This window comes from Saccopteryx bilineata, chromosome 1, assembly GCF_036850765.1.
Source record: "Saccopteryx bilineata isolate mSacBil1 chromosome 1, mSacBil1_pri_phased_curated, whole genome shotgun sequence".
Lineage (NCBI taxonomy): Eukaryota > Metazoa > Chordata > Mammalia > Chiroptera > Emballonuridae > Saccopteryx > Saccopteryx bilineata.
In genome coordinates this window covers 141,664,647-141,681,464 of record NC_089490.1, presented here as the reverse complement: position 1 = coordinate 141,681,464, position 16,818 = coordinate 141,664,647, and the positions used below count along the sequence as shown (strand labels likewise).

The following is a 16,818-nucleotide window of genomic DNA, read 5'->3' as shown; positions in this document are numbered from 1 at the left end:
TCGTGTGTGTCTTTCTACCATTCCTGCCAGGATATCCCTTTTGTGTTCATCGAAACAGGCCCACGTTTCACACTAAGTGAGTATAAATAAATACATTTAGAAACTATATTATTAACTATATGTATAATATGTACTGTGTTAGATTGTCATTTTGGTAGGTGGTGTGCCCCAGGATTTTGTAAATTTAAAAAATGTGCCGCGGCTCAAAAAAGGTTGAAAATCACTGGGTTAGAGCATCGTTCCAAAGAGTAGAGGTTGCCAGTTTGATCCCCAGTCAGGGCCCATATAGGAACAGATCAGTGTTCCTGCCCTTCTCTCTATCTCTTTCCCTTCATTTCTCTAAAATCAATAAAATAAACATTTTAAAAAAACTTTATTTACAAAGCAGGCAGCAGGAAGAAACATGGACCCAATTTAACAGACATTTTACAAAATACCCAACCATCCTCAACACTGTCAAGGCCTCAAAAAGTAAGAACATTGGGAAAAACTGAGGACATTCTTATAGAGTTAGTTAATAATAATGTATCAATCAGAATTGGCATCACCATCATGTTAACAATAGAAGACTGAATGTTGGATATACAGGAATTTCCTGTAATATTCTTACAACTTTCCTGTAAATCTAAAAAGTTTATTTATTTCTTTTAAAAAGGTGTCAAGCCAGATTTAGTCGGCAGGTTCGTGGACCTCCACCTTAGACAAGCTTCCACTACCTCAGTGAGGCATGTAAAGCAAATCTCAGGCAGGTAAGGTCATGGCAAACTGAACTTGGACCTAATGCACCTCAGCCTTCTCCTGCTTCCCCATTTCAGTCAGCAGCACCATCTCCAGTGGTCTTTGGTCTTTCCTTGCTGTCACCATATGCTGTTGTTTTTTTCTCTGAAATGTTTTTCACTGTCGCCTGGGCTCTGGCCATGCAGCCCCAATGATATATATAAGTAATAGTATTCTACAGCCACAGTAGTGTCCAGAACGCTAGTTTCCTGGCTGGGCTTATCAGGATGCAGTGCAGTCCCCTGCCAGGAAGTTGACTTAGGCGTCTGAGCTCAGTTTTCCTACCTGTCTAATGCTCAGACAAGCCCTTGCTTCTCAGGACTATGAGAATGCAAAGCCAAGAGGCAAGCTCTCAGCAATAATTTCTTCTCCTGTGCCTATTTCCGTGTCATCACAGGTCCTGGTTTCTCCTCCTTCAACCCTCCACCTTACTGTGCTTGGCAGAGCAAGGCAAACAGGGATTGGACCTGCCTGGGGTTGGGGTGCATGTGAGGAGGGGCCGATCTCAGTGAGGTCCTGGAGTATGAAAGTTTCCCATCTCTCAGAGTTAAGAGTTAGGAAAGCAGTCTGATTAAATAAGTATACCAAGAACAAAACTCTTTGTCCATGCTTTGTTTGTCTTGACTCCTACTTCAGATGTTCAAGAAAGAGGGATTGGTGTAAGTAGACATCCTTGTGCTTTATTTCTTCCCAAAGATAATTCACACCCATAGTAAACCTTATAGCAACAGTTCTCACCCTTCCAGGAATCAGAAGAACCCCTCCATCTCTGGTTTTAAGAATTTAGATTTCTCAGCATTTCCAGAAATTCTACAAGTCTGGGAGGGGACCCAAGACTGTATCTTTAACAAACCCCCACATACCCCACTTGGGTTCTCAACATTTTCTCTCCTTCACCCCAACCACCAGAGCTACTTGGTAGTGGTGACTCATAGGAGAAAGGGGCAAGGAGCCCCAGGATGACAGATTTGCCAGTCCTAGGTATACTGGGTGACCCCCTCCCCAAGGAGTAGAAAGAAACTGGAGCACCTGCAAGGAAGGTGGAGGGATGCTCTGAATACCAGAGACTCTCTGCAGCCCATCCAGGGAGCTTCCCTTTTCTCATGAATGCAAATGCTTGGTTTTGCTACACAGAATATACCAGAAGGCCTTGCTCTTCTTATTATCGGCACTGGAGTCCCTGCAATATGGGAATTGTGTAGGGAAGTAAACGTCATCCTAAGAGGAAAGATTTTATAATGAGCCACCCACTTATAGAATGAGCCCTTAACTCACATTTCCCGCTCAGCTCATTCCTCTCTGTCCACCAGACTTGGTGAGTCCTCTCTCCTGAATGCAAATCAGTTGCAAAGTGAGGTTGAAAGTCTTGCAAAGGGTGCAAGGTTTTAAGAAGTCATCAAAAATGGCCTGGAAAATTGCTCCAGCCTCCAATTGCTCAGCCACACTCACAAATAGTGAGGTAGGGAGCTAATGATGGAGGGAATGAGTCCATGTGCTACTAAGTTTAAATGGGCACAATCCACCTATTAAAAGGAGAAAATATTCAGCTTGGCTTGAAAGCAAAGTTCAACATCTCACCTTATGAACAAGACACACCTAAGCTGAAGTAGTTCCAGAAACTAAAAATAAAAGGATAGGCACGGATGGAACAAGCGGGTAGAAACAGAGAAGCAGAGCTGTAATTTTGACATGGAGAAGGTAGAAATTAGGCCGATGAGCTTTACACGTGACAAAGAGATTTGTCATAATGCCAAAAGCCTCAATTTATAGTCAGGGTACAATAGTTTCAATATATATGCATCAAACAACATAGCCACTGCCTTGACAAAGGGGAAATTATAGATTTACCAGGAGAAACAGATACAAACATAGAAAGTGGGGCAAAAGATTTACAGTTCATATGAAAAATAAAAATAAGTAATAAGTAATAATACAAGAATAAACTGTTTCATGTTTTCACAACTATAAGCCTACTTTTGTCCCACCCTGTACAGCACAAAGCTGGTTGAGTGGACAGCAGAAGGCAAGGATGTAAGATGGCCAAACAGTGTGCTTGAGGCAGATCATGTGGCCGTATTGCAAACCCTCCAGTTTGGTATGAGAGTAAACCTTAAGTATTCACAGAACATTCACAAAACTCATTCCTTATAAGGTCACAGAGAAAGCACCTATAACTTCTAAAAGTAAAAGTAATACAAGCCACATTCTTAACAATGTGATGAAACTAAAAATTAATTCTTTTAAAGACCCTTCCACATGGAAAATTTTTTAAAAAGAAAAAGTAAGCTTCTCTTAATTCTTGTATGAAAGGGGATCTAAAGACCAAAATTACAGATTTTCTAAAAGTCAGTGACAAAACCAATATTATTATTAGAATCCACAGAATGTATTTAAAACAGTAATGAAAGGACATTTCATTGCCATAGTATCCATAAATATGAACAAATGAAAGTTGTATATTAATTTTACAACTCAGAAACTTGAGAAAAAGAACCAAGCAAACCCCAAAGAGAATGATTTGGGTGTCAGTGTGAGCCCTCAAGGATCTTGATGCATTCCTCAAATATGTTGGATGCAGTAAGAACCAAGCAGGACCCACTCCTCAAAGCTTGATCTGTTTTTTATTCCTTCTGTGATCTAGCATGTGGTTTTATCATAACATAAACCAAAATTTAGGGAAATATGAGCTACATTAACTTGTTTTATATATGCTTTCTTTTTTTAAATTGATTGCATCTAGAAAGACAGAGGAAAGGATGAGAGTGAGAGAGAGGGAGGGAGGGAAGCACTCGTTTGTTGTTCTACCAAGTTTTGCATTCACTGGTTGCTTCCCATATGTGCCCTGGCCAGGAATTGAACCTGCACCCTTGGTGTCTTAGGATGATGCTCCAACTGACTGAGCTAACTGGGCCAGGGCTGCCTTTTTTTTTTTTAAGATTCCCTTCCCGCCCCCCCAAAAAAAGAAAAGATTCCCCTGCCCTACTTCCCCCTAACCCTCACCCCTGGCACAGTTTGTCTTAAAACTTTGGCCCTTGGTGGGGATCTGTTTCAAAGGGCCTTGTCCTTGCCCCAGGAGCACTTGCTGTGTTTTCAGTGTTTCTGTCTGTCTGTGTCTGATAGTTGGTACCATTCTGGATAAGAGTAACAGATCCTATTAAGAACTGGGGGCACTAGGTGAGTGAGCATCATTTCCCATCATCACTTGGCTCTCTGCACATGCCTGCAGTCCATCTGTCTGTCCATGCTTTCACCTGTCCATCCATCTAGCCACTGGCTGTCAAGAGCCTGCTGGGTGTCCCAAACCCCACAGGCAACCAGAAGAAAACAGAACTAAGCCAGAAGCTGGGTGTCAGCCAGGCCTAGGAGATCTTCCATTTCTTCATCTATGAATCGGGGAGCCTTGAGGTTGGAGAGGGGGACTCCTCCACTTCCTGCCCTGCATCCTTGTCCTTCCCTTTCTAGAACAGGCCGCCCCCTCCAAAACCTAATGCTCCCTCCACGCCAGCTCTGTGGAAAGCAAATGAGCTGTGCTTCTCACTTCCCCACCGCCTGCCCTCTCCAGCTTGCAGGGAGCAGGCTTCTCTGTCTCATCTCCTCCTCAGTGTTCCAGCTGTGCTCCAGGAGAGACCAGTCGGCCTGTGTGACACTCAGACCCACTCATGCTCATCCATCATGTGTCTGAGTGTCAGTGTCTTCTCCCAGCACCGGCACTGCCCTGGCCCTGTGGGGAGAAGGAGGCGTAATTTTTCTATAAACAGCCTGATTGAGGGTCAGTATTTTCAGCCGGACCAGTCTCCAACACAACGACAACTCAACTCTGCAGTTTAGTCAAAAGCAGACGCAGACCATATGTAAGCAGACGTGGCTGTATGCCAACAAAATATTATTCATGGACACTGAAAGCTAAATTTCATATCATTTACACGTCATGAAATAGTCTTTTGATTTTTTTTTCAGGCATTTAAAAATGTCAAAACCATTTTTAGCTCATAGCCATACAGAAACAAGTCAGCTGGCCATCATTTGTCAACCGCCATAAAAGTCAGTGTTTAAGACTGCCTCTCACCCTGTCCCACTAGCCCCCCACATCAGGAGAGCATCCTCCACGCAGCCCTGTTCATTGTGTATAGATATCTGTGGCTGCTTCATCCTACTACGGCAGAGTTGAGCTGTTGCAACAGAGCCCAAATGTTATTACTTGGCATTTCACAAAACAAGTTTGCTGGCCCCTGAATCAGTCATCGCATCCTCAGCTCTGGGAGGCAGGGGTTTTCTCCCTAATATTACAGGAGAGGAATCTGAAACCAGTTAGCCCCAATTAACACAGCTGACAGTAGGCTTATGCTTCCAGCCCTCCCACGAAGGACAGGGGTTATTTCCTGGCATTCCCACACAGGAAAGCCCCAGCCCTGACTCGATCTCCTGAGACTGTTTGTTCAGCAGACAAGGTGAAGCAGATCTTCCAGGCTCCTTGGACCATGGGCCATCTAGACAGGGCCATTGCCCACAGAGCTCCTTGCTCCATGCAGAACTGGCACAGCCGTGGGACACCTCTCAGGCCTCCTCCTGCAGGGTCTATCGTCCATGTCCCCAGATGGGCACCACCTATCAGTGGGCTTGGGCCAAGCACTCTTTTATGTAGAAAGGTACCCAGGAACATGGAGAACACTTGGGAGAATAACTTGGGTTCCAAGCGGTAAGGCCACCATGCCAGCACCAGCTTCCATTTGCTGTGGGGTATCTCATTCTCCCCACCTGGCTGGACAGGGAACAGACAATAGTGGATGGATCACTCCCTCTGTCAGCCCCACCTTTATGCTCCATCACTGGCCTAATATTTGCCAGTGTTCCTTTACCAATCTCAGCTTCTCCTGGCAACACCAGTCGCTCTTCCAACTTGGTGCCTGGTCCTGAACAGATACAAGAGATTCTAAATTCCTCCATTGCTCATGGTCTGAGGGGGAAATGGAGGCTTCACCCAAAGGTGGCATTAGATATGATGGGGTAGCATCAAGGCCACAGGAAGTGGCAGGCAACCCCCCCTGCCTGGGTGGGTTGAGGAGGCTCCCAGAGGCAGTGACATCCAGTCTTGGCTGAAGTGGACCTGCAGGACATCCCTGTTGGAGCCTCTCAAGAAAGGTAGAGTCTCTGAGGCTAGAATGGTGCCAGGCACACAGCAGCTGGTCAATAAATTGTTATCAAGTGAATGAATGGATGAGTGAGACCGCATGTCAACCATAAACACTTGGGAAGTGAGGACCCTGTGGCTAGAAGATCAGAAAAACAGAAGGCCAATCCCACAACCTAGACTAAGCAACAGGAATGACAGGGAACTTTCCTCCGAGAAAGGATGGACATAGGTAAATCTGAAGGCAATGTTATTCTAGGTCTGGCCACTACAGCCTGGCTGAAAGGGTGACCACCTGGATGGCAAGGCTGGGCAACCTCTCTCCAGGGTACTCTGACCCAGGGCTCACCTGTCGGCATGGAAGATGGGCAAATGTGACTGCCTTTTAAGTTCATTCCTCACAGCTGTGGGTTCTGACATCTGGAAGCAAAACACTGTTTGCCTAATGCGGCCTGTCTCAAGGCTTATTCGGTTTCGTGTTGGATGATGTGAAGTCAGAGGGCTTGGGCCAGTGTGGACAGGTACCCAAAAAAGTCCCAGGCCAGTTTGCCTGACTTCAAGCACTGAGAATGGGTCTGAAGAAGGAGCCCAGGCTTCAGGGACTGAGAGCCTAACAGGCAGGGAGTGGGGCTAGGTGTGGAGTGCTGGATTCAAGCGTAGGGAGGGCCGCATCAACCACCTGCTCTCAGACTTTGGGGAGGTCAGCTAACCCCTGCACCCAGCTTCCTCATCTAAAATGGGGGTGGCACTGCTGTTTGTTTCTTAGAGGACTGCAAGGAGAAGGAAGAATGGGAAGCCCACAGAGGGCCAGGTGTGGGGCTGGTACATGCCGTAGTCATTGTACGATGCTATCATCACCATTCTTCCTGCATCCCAACTGAAGAACCATCCTGTTTACATAGAATATGCACCTTCTAGAAATTTCTGGCTAAGTAGGATGTTCAACCCTGAATTTCTTCCATTTGAAAACCGTTTTGGGGTCAAAAGAAGAACCTCAAACACAAGGGCAGTTGGAAGGCCAGACATCCCCTGCCCCATTTTCAGCATCCCTGGCAGGTGGAGGCCACCTAGCAGGCACACAGCGCCCCCCTGGGCCAGGCCTGCTCTGCTTCTGTCAAAGGAAAGTGGCTGCAGCTTCTTTGTTCCTTTTACCTAGATACCGTGACGGGGCAGGATTGACTTATAGGGTCATCTCGTTATGTTTTTTTCTTCTATTGGGTAAACTTTTAGTATGGCTCTATATACCTTTTTCCAAAGTTCACACTTATGTTAGAAACGTGTATTTTATATTATGAAAGGGGAAAATGTATTTCTGAGAAAGTAGAGACCTTTCTCGCAGTGTTTTGCCATGGCTCTGGGTTTTCTGGCCTGGTGGGCAGATGGCATTAACATGTGGCCTCCCCAGACCCAAGGCCAGATAACATCACATCATTGCTGGCACCCGGTTCCCACTTTCCCCCCCCTCCCCCCGTTTTCCCCCAGCCTCACATGATCCACCTAGCACCCCAGCGACCCTTGTGCATAGAACCATGCAAGTGTCCTTGGCCAGCCCTGGGAGCAGCTACACAATAGCTCCCCTCGAAGTGAGCACCAAGCCAGCGTTTCCTCCTCCTCGGATGTATAATAGCACCAACCGGATATTTTTAGATCGGCTTTGAAAAGTTGCAATGTGCTGAGACCACATACCAGACGCGTGAGGTCACCAGGCCCCGCACTGGTAATCACAGAACCAGAGCACAAGTGGGCCCCACATCCCCAGAACATTCCCTCTTGTCCCTAGGATGCCAGGCTTGACTTTTTTTTTTAGAAATCACCATGATGATGACTTGTCCCAAGTTCAAAAAGGACCATTGTGGCTCTTTGGGGTGTGAATGTGCAACTCTGGATTGCCTCTGTGGCAGGCCCTGGACCTGGGTGCTGTGGGGATCCTGGCACAGAGAAAGGCCCTTTGCTCCAGGAAGGAGCCCACATGGGATTGGGTATCGCTTCGCCATCTGCTCATACATAGTTAGGACTTCGCATGCTCACCCTCAGAATTCATTTTAGCACCAGCTAAGCCTGTTAGCTCAGACTAGCTACCCCACGGGCTCCAGTAAGCATGGAATGAAAGGAGATGGATTCGCTATGCTTCCAGGGACAGTGCCTTAAGGACCCATGGGCTTTGCCTAAACAACAAACATAGTTCTAAGGCTAAACTTAGGGAAAACTGGAGATTAAACTACAAAGATAGTTTTATTACCCAGAGGAGCCTTCAGTGTCTACAGCGTACATGGGGGTCCTCATAACGGGAAGAGAAAGTTCAGCGATGCTCACACCACTGGCCCTGCAAACCCCTTGTACTTACATCTGTATATAGCAGTGTTGCTCAGTGAATTCACCAGCCACCTCTGGGGACATTTTGGTTGTCCCACATGCACTAATATCTGGCAGGTAGAGACCAGGGAACTGCTCAACACCCTATAGTACCCAGGATGATCCCACCTCAGAAGATGCTCTGGCAGCAGGTGCTGAGACCGGGAGCCCTGCACTGGGTTCCCGAGACACTCAGGAGAGAAGGGCAGACCCAAGTCTGGCCCCAGTGGCTGGTGCTCAGTCACATTTGTCAGGACTTGATGACATGCTCCAGTGTTTAATCGATCCCACCAAAGACTTTTTCAAAACCTGACAAGTGATGAGTCCTGAGGAGGAAGCATTTGTGAAGGAAAGTAGGCTTGCACTCTGTGGCTGCTAACTCAGCAAAGTGCCTCCTCAGATTGGGTTGTACTTCCTCAAGGCCACGTGGAGCCCCCCAGAGCACCTAGGTGATGCCTCCTGAGCAACCCCCCCCCCCCCCTTTGTGGTATGGAGCTAGATCACCTCTCCAGGGACCTCACTTTCATTATCACTCTCCCACTTGGTGACTTTACAGTGGCTCAGGTTTTATAAGGAGGTCTGTTCCCTGGGTCTGGAGCCCCTGGAGTAATGGAGCAGGAAGTCACTTGTCCTGTGACTCCATCAGCTAGGAGTGTGACCAGCACATGGCCCCAGGCGGAGCTTTGGTCCTGCTCTCAAGCTCTGCTAAATGGAGCCATTCTCCAAGGAAATGTCCTGGGCCTTCCCACAGATACATTTTTATGGGGCTTCTGCCTTCAAGCTGCCACCTAAAGAAGCTCTGCCCAATGAACCAGCTGCATCCATCCCCTGCAAAATAGGGCCTTCAAGAAAATACAGTCTCCTCTCTATGTCAGCACATCTCCCATAGCTGGCTTCCCTGTGAGGCTGGCTGCCTCTCCCCACCCTGCTTTGACACCCCTACCCTACCAGCAGACCTTTTCAGTGGCCTGCCACCTCCTCCCTGCTGCTCTTGCCCACAGCCAGCCTCCCCACACAACTCGGCCTCCCTGAACGGGAATATTGTCAGCCTGGAAGACTTCTCACTGCCACTGAGATTCCCTTCCCCCATTTGACTCTAGGGTATTTCCCACACACACATATCACCCCTGCCCCAGCCCTGCCACCCCTACCTCAGCCAGCTTCCCTCTCCCTGAAACGAGGAACCCACACTCAAGCACCTTCCCTGCCCTTCGTTCTCCCAAGGCTCCCTCATACCCTCCCCCTATCTGTTCACCCCTCAGGGGAGGTGGGTACTATGTGGGAAGAGGGTAATCTGAGAACCTAGGTGGGGGCCAGGGGTGTTCTCATTTGTAATCTGGATGGTGGTCCCATGGGAGGCCCAGGGAAACACCACCAGAGTGCAGGTTCTGTACACTATGTATACTTTCCTCTTCATATTGGGGTGCAGCCCTGATTCATGCCACAACATGGGTGAACCCCAAACACATGAGTGAAATCAGCCAGATACAAAAAGACCACAGTGTATGCCCTCACTTATGTGAAATGTCCAGAACAGGCAAATCCATAAGAACAGAAATCAAATTAGTGGTTACCAGGAACTGGGGGAGGGGGAATGGGAAGTGACTCCTAATGAAGACAGGTCTCCTTTTAGAGTGATGGAAATGTTCTGGAACGTGGTAGAGGTGATGGTTGTACAACATCCTGTATGTACTAAATGCCACTGAATTCTTCACTTTAAAATGGTTAGTTTGCCTGACCAGGTGGTGGTGCAGTGGATAGAACATCGAACTGGAACGCAAAGGATCCAGGTTTGAAACCCCAAGGTCACCTGCTTGGGTGTGGGCTCATCTGGTTTGAGCACGGCTCACCAGCTTGACCCCAAGGGTGGGACTTGTCTCCCCATCTGCTCCTTCATATCCAGCCTGGTACCCTCCTGGAACTCAGAGCTCTTATCATCCTAGGGCTTGGCAAATTCCTGGAAGGAGCCAGATAGTAAATATTTTTGGCTTTGTAGGCCAGGTGGTCTCTATCTTAGCCACTCTGCCATAGTCGCTCAGAAGCAGCCGTGGACAATCCATTAATGAGCAGGCTCGACTGTGCCAGGAAAACTTCATTTATGGACACTGAGACATGAACAGAATTTTCACATGTCAGGAAATAGTACTCTTCTTTGTTGTTGTTGTTGTTGTTGTTGTTAAGCCATTTACAAATGTGAAAACCACTCTTGACTTATAGGCAGAACAAAAACATGCAGCAGACTGGATTCAGCCCACAGACCATAATATGCTACATGAACAGTTATGAAGGAAAGAATTCCGATGATTGGTATTTTTAATGTCCAACACTTAAGCCCTGGCCATATAGCTCGGTTGGTTAGAGCACCATCCTGAAGCGCAGATGCTGTTGGTTCGATCCTTGGTCAGGGCACATGCAGGAACAGATGTTCCTGTGTCTTTCTCTCTCTCCTTCCTTCTCTCTCTAAAATCCATAAATTTTAAAAAATAGTGTGATTTTCTTTCTTTAAAAAAATGACACTTTCTAAAACTTGAGTCTCTTCCACAAACCAAACATAGAGATAAAGAGTACAGCCTGACCAGGCAGTGGCGCAGTGGATGGAGCGTCGGACTAGGATGCGGAGGACCCAGGTTCGAGACCCCGAGGTTTCCAGCTTGAGCGTGGGCTCATCTGGTTTGAGCAAAGCTCACCAACTTGGACCCAAGGTCACTGGCTCGAGCAAGGGGTTACTTGGTCTGCTGAAGGCCCACAGTCAAGGCACATATAAGAAAGCAGTCAATGAACAACTAAGGTGTCACAACGAAAAACTGATGATTGATGCTTCTCATCTCTCTCCATTCCTGTCTCTCTGTCCCTATCTATCCCTCTCTCTGACTCTCTCTCTGTCTCTGTAAAAAAAAAAAAAAAAAAAAAGAGTGAGTACAGCCTGACCAGGCAGTAGTGCAGTGGATAGAGTATCAGACCGGGACATGGAGTACCCAGGTTCAAAACTCTGAGATAGCCGGCTTGAGCGCAGGCTCACCAGCTTAAGCATGGGCTCACTGGCTTAAGCATAGAATCATAGACATGACCCATTGTCACTGGCTTAAGCAAGGAAGGGGTCCACTCACTCTGCTGTAGCCCCACCCCCCCGGTCAAGGCATATATGAGAAAGTAATCAATGAACAACTAAGGAGCCGCAACAAAGAATTGATGCTTCTCATCTCTTTCCCTTCCTGTCTGTCTCTATCTGTCCCTCTCTCTGTCTCTCTTTCTGTCTCTGTCCAAAAAAAAAAGTGAGTACAGCCATGGCCAGGTAGTTCAGTTGATTAGAGTGTCATCTCAACATGCCAAAGTTGTGGGTTTGATCCCCAGTCAGGGCACATACAAGAATCAACCAATGAAGACATAAGTAAGTGGAACAACAAATCAGTGTTTCTTTTTCTTTCCTCTCTTTCTAAATATTAATTTTTTTAACAATTTAAAAAAAAGAGTAAATACATTGGAGCACGACTGGACTACACACCATGTGTTCTCCAGTGGTCGCTTGGGCCGCTGAGTGACACACGTGTTCTCAGTGCCTGGAAGGAGTTCTGAGGCTCCAGGCTGAGGCCTGTAGAAATTTTATCCTCACCATCTGAAAATCTGTATTTGTTTTCCTCACAGGCTTTTGGGAATGCCAAAACGGCCCACAATAACAATTCCAGCCGATTTGGGAAATTCATCCAGGTCAACTACCTGGAGAGCGGCATCGTGAGAGGGTGAGTTGGCAGCTGTCTGCACTGTGCACTCGTTTTAGTCTGGGTCCTGGGCGTCACTGCAGGGAGGAGCCAGTGGGTCTTAAATCCTTGATGTGAAGCTCTGAGCACTGGGTCAAGGTAGGAAGTGTCGGTTGGGGAGGAATGGCACCTTGGAAACTGACCCTGCCATCCTCAGGGCACTGAGCTTGGGTTTGGGCACCAGTGGAGTAAATACAATGAGCTGAAAGTGCTGATGTGATGAGGTTTGTCAAGAACAGGCAAGGACATACCAATTTGTTTCCTGGTATTGGTGAGGTTTCTTACTCATTCAGTCTGGGATGCCTCAGGCAGAGTTATGTGGACTCTAGCACTTGCCAAACACGTGTCTCTTTAGCCAGAAGGATATGTGATTCTGGTTAGCAAAATGAGGTGGTTGTCCAGGGAAGTACAGAAAGGTAGGTGGGTGTGTGGGTAGATGGATGGATGGATGGGTAGTTGGGTAGGTAGTAACTGGGTTATAAAGTTGATTGCCTGGTGGAAGTTAAAACAGACCAACATTTATGCCAGAAATGTGAGTTCTTTAGGTGGAGACACAGTTACTTCAACTAAATTAACATTGAAATTGTATTTACTTGCACTGTGGGCAGTGGTTATGCTTACAGAAACATCTGGCAGCTTTGCGTAATGAATTAATGTTATAGGGAATTACCTCTTTTGTTATGGTTTTTAAGCCATACCATCATTTCTGAATTTAGTTCTGTAGGACTTTTTTTCTTTAAGAAATGTATATTCTGCCTGACCAGGCAGTGGCGCAGTGGATAGAGTGTTAGACTGGGACACAGAGGACCCAGGCTCGAAACCTCAAGGTTGCCGGCTTGAACATCCGGCTTGAGCATGGGCTCTCCAGCCTGAGCGAGGGGTCGTTGGCTTGAGCCCAAAGGTCGCTAACTTGAGCAGGGGGTCATTCGCTCTGCTGTAGCCCCCTGGTCAGGGCACATATGAGAAAGCAATCACTGAACAACTAGGGAGCTGCAGTGAAGAATTGATGCTTCTCATCTCTCTCCCTCCCTGTCTGTCCCTATCTGTCCCTCTCTCTGATTCTCTATGTATCTGTCAAAAATAAAAAAATAAATAAAAATTTTAAGAAAAAGAAATGTGTATTCTGTATAGTTTTAATTATTAGTTTCTGTTGTTTTATTTTTAAAGTGAGAAGTGGGGAGGCAGAGAGACAGACTCCCACATGCACCCTGACAAGGATCCACCTGACAAGTCCCCTACCGGGGCAATACTCTGCCTATCTGGAGCCGCTGCTCCATTGCTTGGCAACCGAGCTATGTCAGTACCTGAAGCAAGGCCATAGAGCCATCCTCAGCGCCCAGGGTCAATTTTGCTCGAACCAGGGGGTGAGAGAGAGAGAGAAGGGGGAGGAGTGAAGAGGCAGATGGTTGCTTCTTATGTGTGCCCTGACCGGGAATCAAACCCGGGACTTACACACGCTGGGCCAACATTCTACCACTGAGCCATTAACCAGCCAGGGCCATTAAATTTTTTTAAATTATGATTTAATATAATGTAGTGTTTGGGGTTTCCTTATATGCAAAGGTCTCATGAGCCTATAAAACTATTTCAAATTTAAAGAAAGGCATTTCAGCACAATCCATTGCCCAGAATCCTCCCCAACTCTACAATCTGGTGTGAAGGCCAGTGGTGGCGGTGGGACTTGTAAATGTTTCAGGTGATGCTCTGAGCAGCAGGATGAGAAACCCTGCGTGTTAGAGGTGGGGAGACCTGAGCAGCAGGCTGCTGGAGGCCGAGCGAAGGCACCAGCATTTTAGGAGGAGAGGGGTCCTCAAATGTAACAGGGACTGGGAAGTGATTCCAAACTCTCTGGGTTCTCCTGTTCATCCAAACCTGACTGATGATCATTCCAATTGACAGTTCATATTCAAAATGTGAATAGGAATATTGTTTTCACAAATCCATTGACCTCTGCTTTTCTTTTTCCTGCTGCCCAAGCTCTGACAGGCAGTGGTATGGGTAGGGATCCCTCAATAAATGGTCTGTTCTGGCTCCTCAGTCCTCCGAGGTGCTTGGGAACAGGTGATTCTCCTACACCCTCACCTCCTATTCTAGGCTGTCCAAAGTTCCCTTCCCAAGTACTGCTGGGCTCCATCTTGGCACCTTTATGGGCACTGTTATCCACCGACAGGGTATGTGCCCCGATTAATCAAACACCTGGAGGTCCCCACTTGTCCTGCAGACCTCTCCTTTTCTCCACAAATACCCCACTCCTTATTCAAAATACTGTTTTTCTTCCATGGTCCAGCGGGATACACCCAGAGTATCTGACTGAGCATAGAACACAGAAACGTACTAATTCTACAGTTTCAGGGGTTCCCTTGTGGGAAGCAGAAATGCAAGTTTTCCTGGGTCCAGGGCTGGCTTCACAAGCCTCAGGCTAGATGCCAGAGTGTTTGCTCTCAGTGGGCACCACTCTGCTCCTCTTCTCCACAGCTCTCCTTCACGTGCTCTCCATTTGGTGTCTTGTGGTTGCTGTAACAAAGCACCACAAGCCCAGTGGCTTAAACCAACAGGAATTCTTCTCTCACAGTTGTAGAGGCTAGAAGTCTGAAATCAAGGTACAGCAGGTTTGTGCTTCCTCTGGCGGCTCTAGAGGAGGAACTTCCTTGCCTCCTACAGATTCTGGTGGCCCCAGGCGTTCATTGGCTTGTGCTGATATCACTCCAATCTCTGCCTCCATCTTCATACAGCCTTCCCCTCTCTATGTCTCCTCTTCTTTTAGGACATTTGTCATTAGACTTGGTACCTATGTAGATAGTCCTAGATAATTTTATCTTGAGATCTTCACTTAAGTGCATCTGCAAAGATGTTTTCCAAATAAGATTCTAGTCACAGATTCCAAGTGCTGCATTCATGTATCTGCTGGGACCACCTTTGACTCAGTACACCAGTAAGGGTTGGCCATCAGCCAAATGGTGCAGCCTGCCCCACTCACTACAGGCACCTAACAAGCTTAGGGCCAGTGGCCTTGAGTAGCCGAATCTCATAGACCAGCTTTTGAGGGTCATATCTGTGGCCTTGAATTCAGGAAAGGAAGTCCTCTCTTGGCCCACGATGATGACCTGCCCACACTCTGGGGAGGAGGTGCACTTCCCATACAGGGAGCGGCTGCAGCCAGCTCTCAAGGATTGGGCCCAGACCCTGTTCTGCTTTTGAGCAGGTGATACTTCTTGATGACATATCCTGCCGAGACCAAGGGTCAGGGGCAGTCCAGGTCTTCGCCCAGTTCCCCAATTTGCAAGGCCTAGTCCTCCTGTGGGTTCAAGGGCTCAGTGCTGGGGGATCCCTGACCTGCTGCTAACTCCCATTGGGGCCTGGTCTCCAAGGTGATCAGAAAAGGAAAGAGGCTGTTGTCAGTGAAGTGACAGCTCCGTGCTGCCAAGTAGTTGCCGTTCTCCCCCATGTGCTGACACAGCCCAGGAAATTGGCCACACATTGAAATTCCAACAGGAATCGGACTCTAGAACTACAATAGATTCAGCCTCCCTCCCGAGGAAAACAAACTATTGCTAAATTAAATAGTTACTAGCCAGGGCAGGAATAGAAGAAAACATGGGTTTGAAAGAAGGGAGAATGCAGGCCAAGCCCTCGGGAATGCACTTATGCATGGTCTGTGCATGTGTCCCGTACAAGTCGGCAGACGAAAGAAAGGTATCCGGGAGAAACAGGCAACCTGTGTCCAGCAGGTCCTAGATCAGTGTCCTGGCCCTGCCACCTGCTAGGGCACCAGCTGCCTCTCCTATAAAATAAGATGGGCTCAGCCTGACCAGGCGGCGGCGCAGTGGATAGAGCGTTGGACTGCGATGCGAAGGACCCAGGTTCGAGATCCCGAGGTCACCAGTTACTCGGTCTGCTGAAGGCCCACAGTCAAGGCACATATGAGAAAGCAATCAGTGAACAAACAACTAAGGTGTAGCAACAAAAAACTAATGATCGATGCTTCTCATCTCTCTCCGTTCTTATCTGTCTGTCCCTATCTATCCCTCTCTCTGACTCTCTCTCTTCTCTGTAAAAAAAAGAAAGAAAAAAAAAGGATTGGTTCAGATGAGGTTGGCCTGCGCACCTGCCCAGCTTCCACACTTGGTAATAGTGGATCCCATAAGAGATAGTCCCTTCTGGCCCTAGTGCCAGGTTCCAGTCCCTGCTAGGCTGTCTCCCTCCTGTGAGGTCCCCAACAGTATGTAGCCTCTCCAATTTTAGTACCTCATCCATTGACAGAATTCATTATGCCCACCGCAGAGGGATGGGAGGATTCAAGGTATTGAATCCTATGAAACAGTGCCTGGAACATTTGCCGTCACTACTCTTAGTGACAGTGTGGCTACAGAGGTGCCCAGGACCTGCCTCAACACCTGCACAGCCTCACAGACCCATGTCCATCAAATGTTATCAACTGATGAACAAATAAACAAAGTATGGTATGTCCACACATGTAGCATATCATTCAGCCGTAAAAATGAATGAAGTTCTGATACATGATGCACCTGACTAGGCGGTGGCACAGTGGATAGAGCTTCGAACTGGGCCGCGGAGGACCCAGGTTTGAAACCCCAAGGTCGCTGGCTTGAGCACGGGATCATAGACATGATCCCGTGGTCTCTGGCTTGAGCCCAAAGGTCACTGGCTTGAACCCAAGGTCACTGGCTTGAGCAAGGGGTCACTCGCTCTGCTGTAGCCCCCCGGTTAAGGCACATATGAGAAAGCAATCAATGAACAACTAAAGTACCACAATGAAGAACTGATGCTTCTCATCTCTGTCCCTTT

The 16,818-nt window shown here is 47.6% G+C and overlaps 1 protein-coding gene across 18 annotated transcripts in view; it reads left to right on the top strand.

The window, feature by feature from the left end:
* MYO9B (myosin IXB) overlaps nt 1-16,818 on the top strand; it is a 90,555-nt gene that overhangs the window by 29,771 nt on the left and 43,966 nt on the right. For all 18 annotated transcript variants that reach the window (XM_066270661.1, XM_066270599.1, XM_066270561.1 and 15 more), the window contains exon 3: nt 11,900-11,994. In XM_066270661.1, coding sequence (XP_066126758.1) covers nt 11,900-11,994 — 95 coding nt within the window. The remainder of the gene's footprint in view (nt 1-11,899; nt 11,995-16,818) is intronic.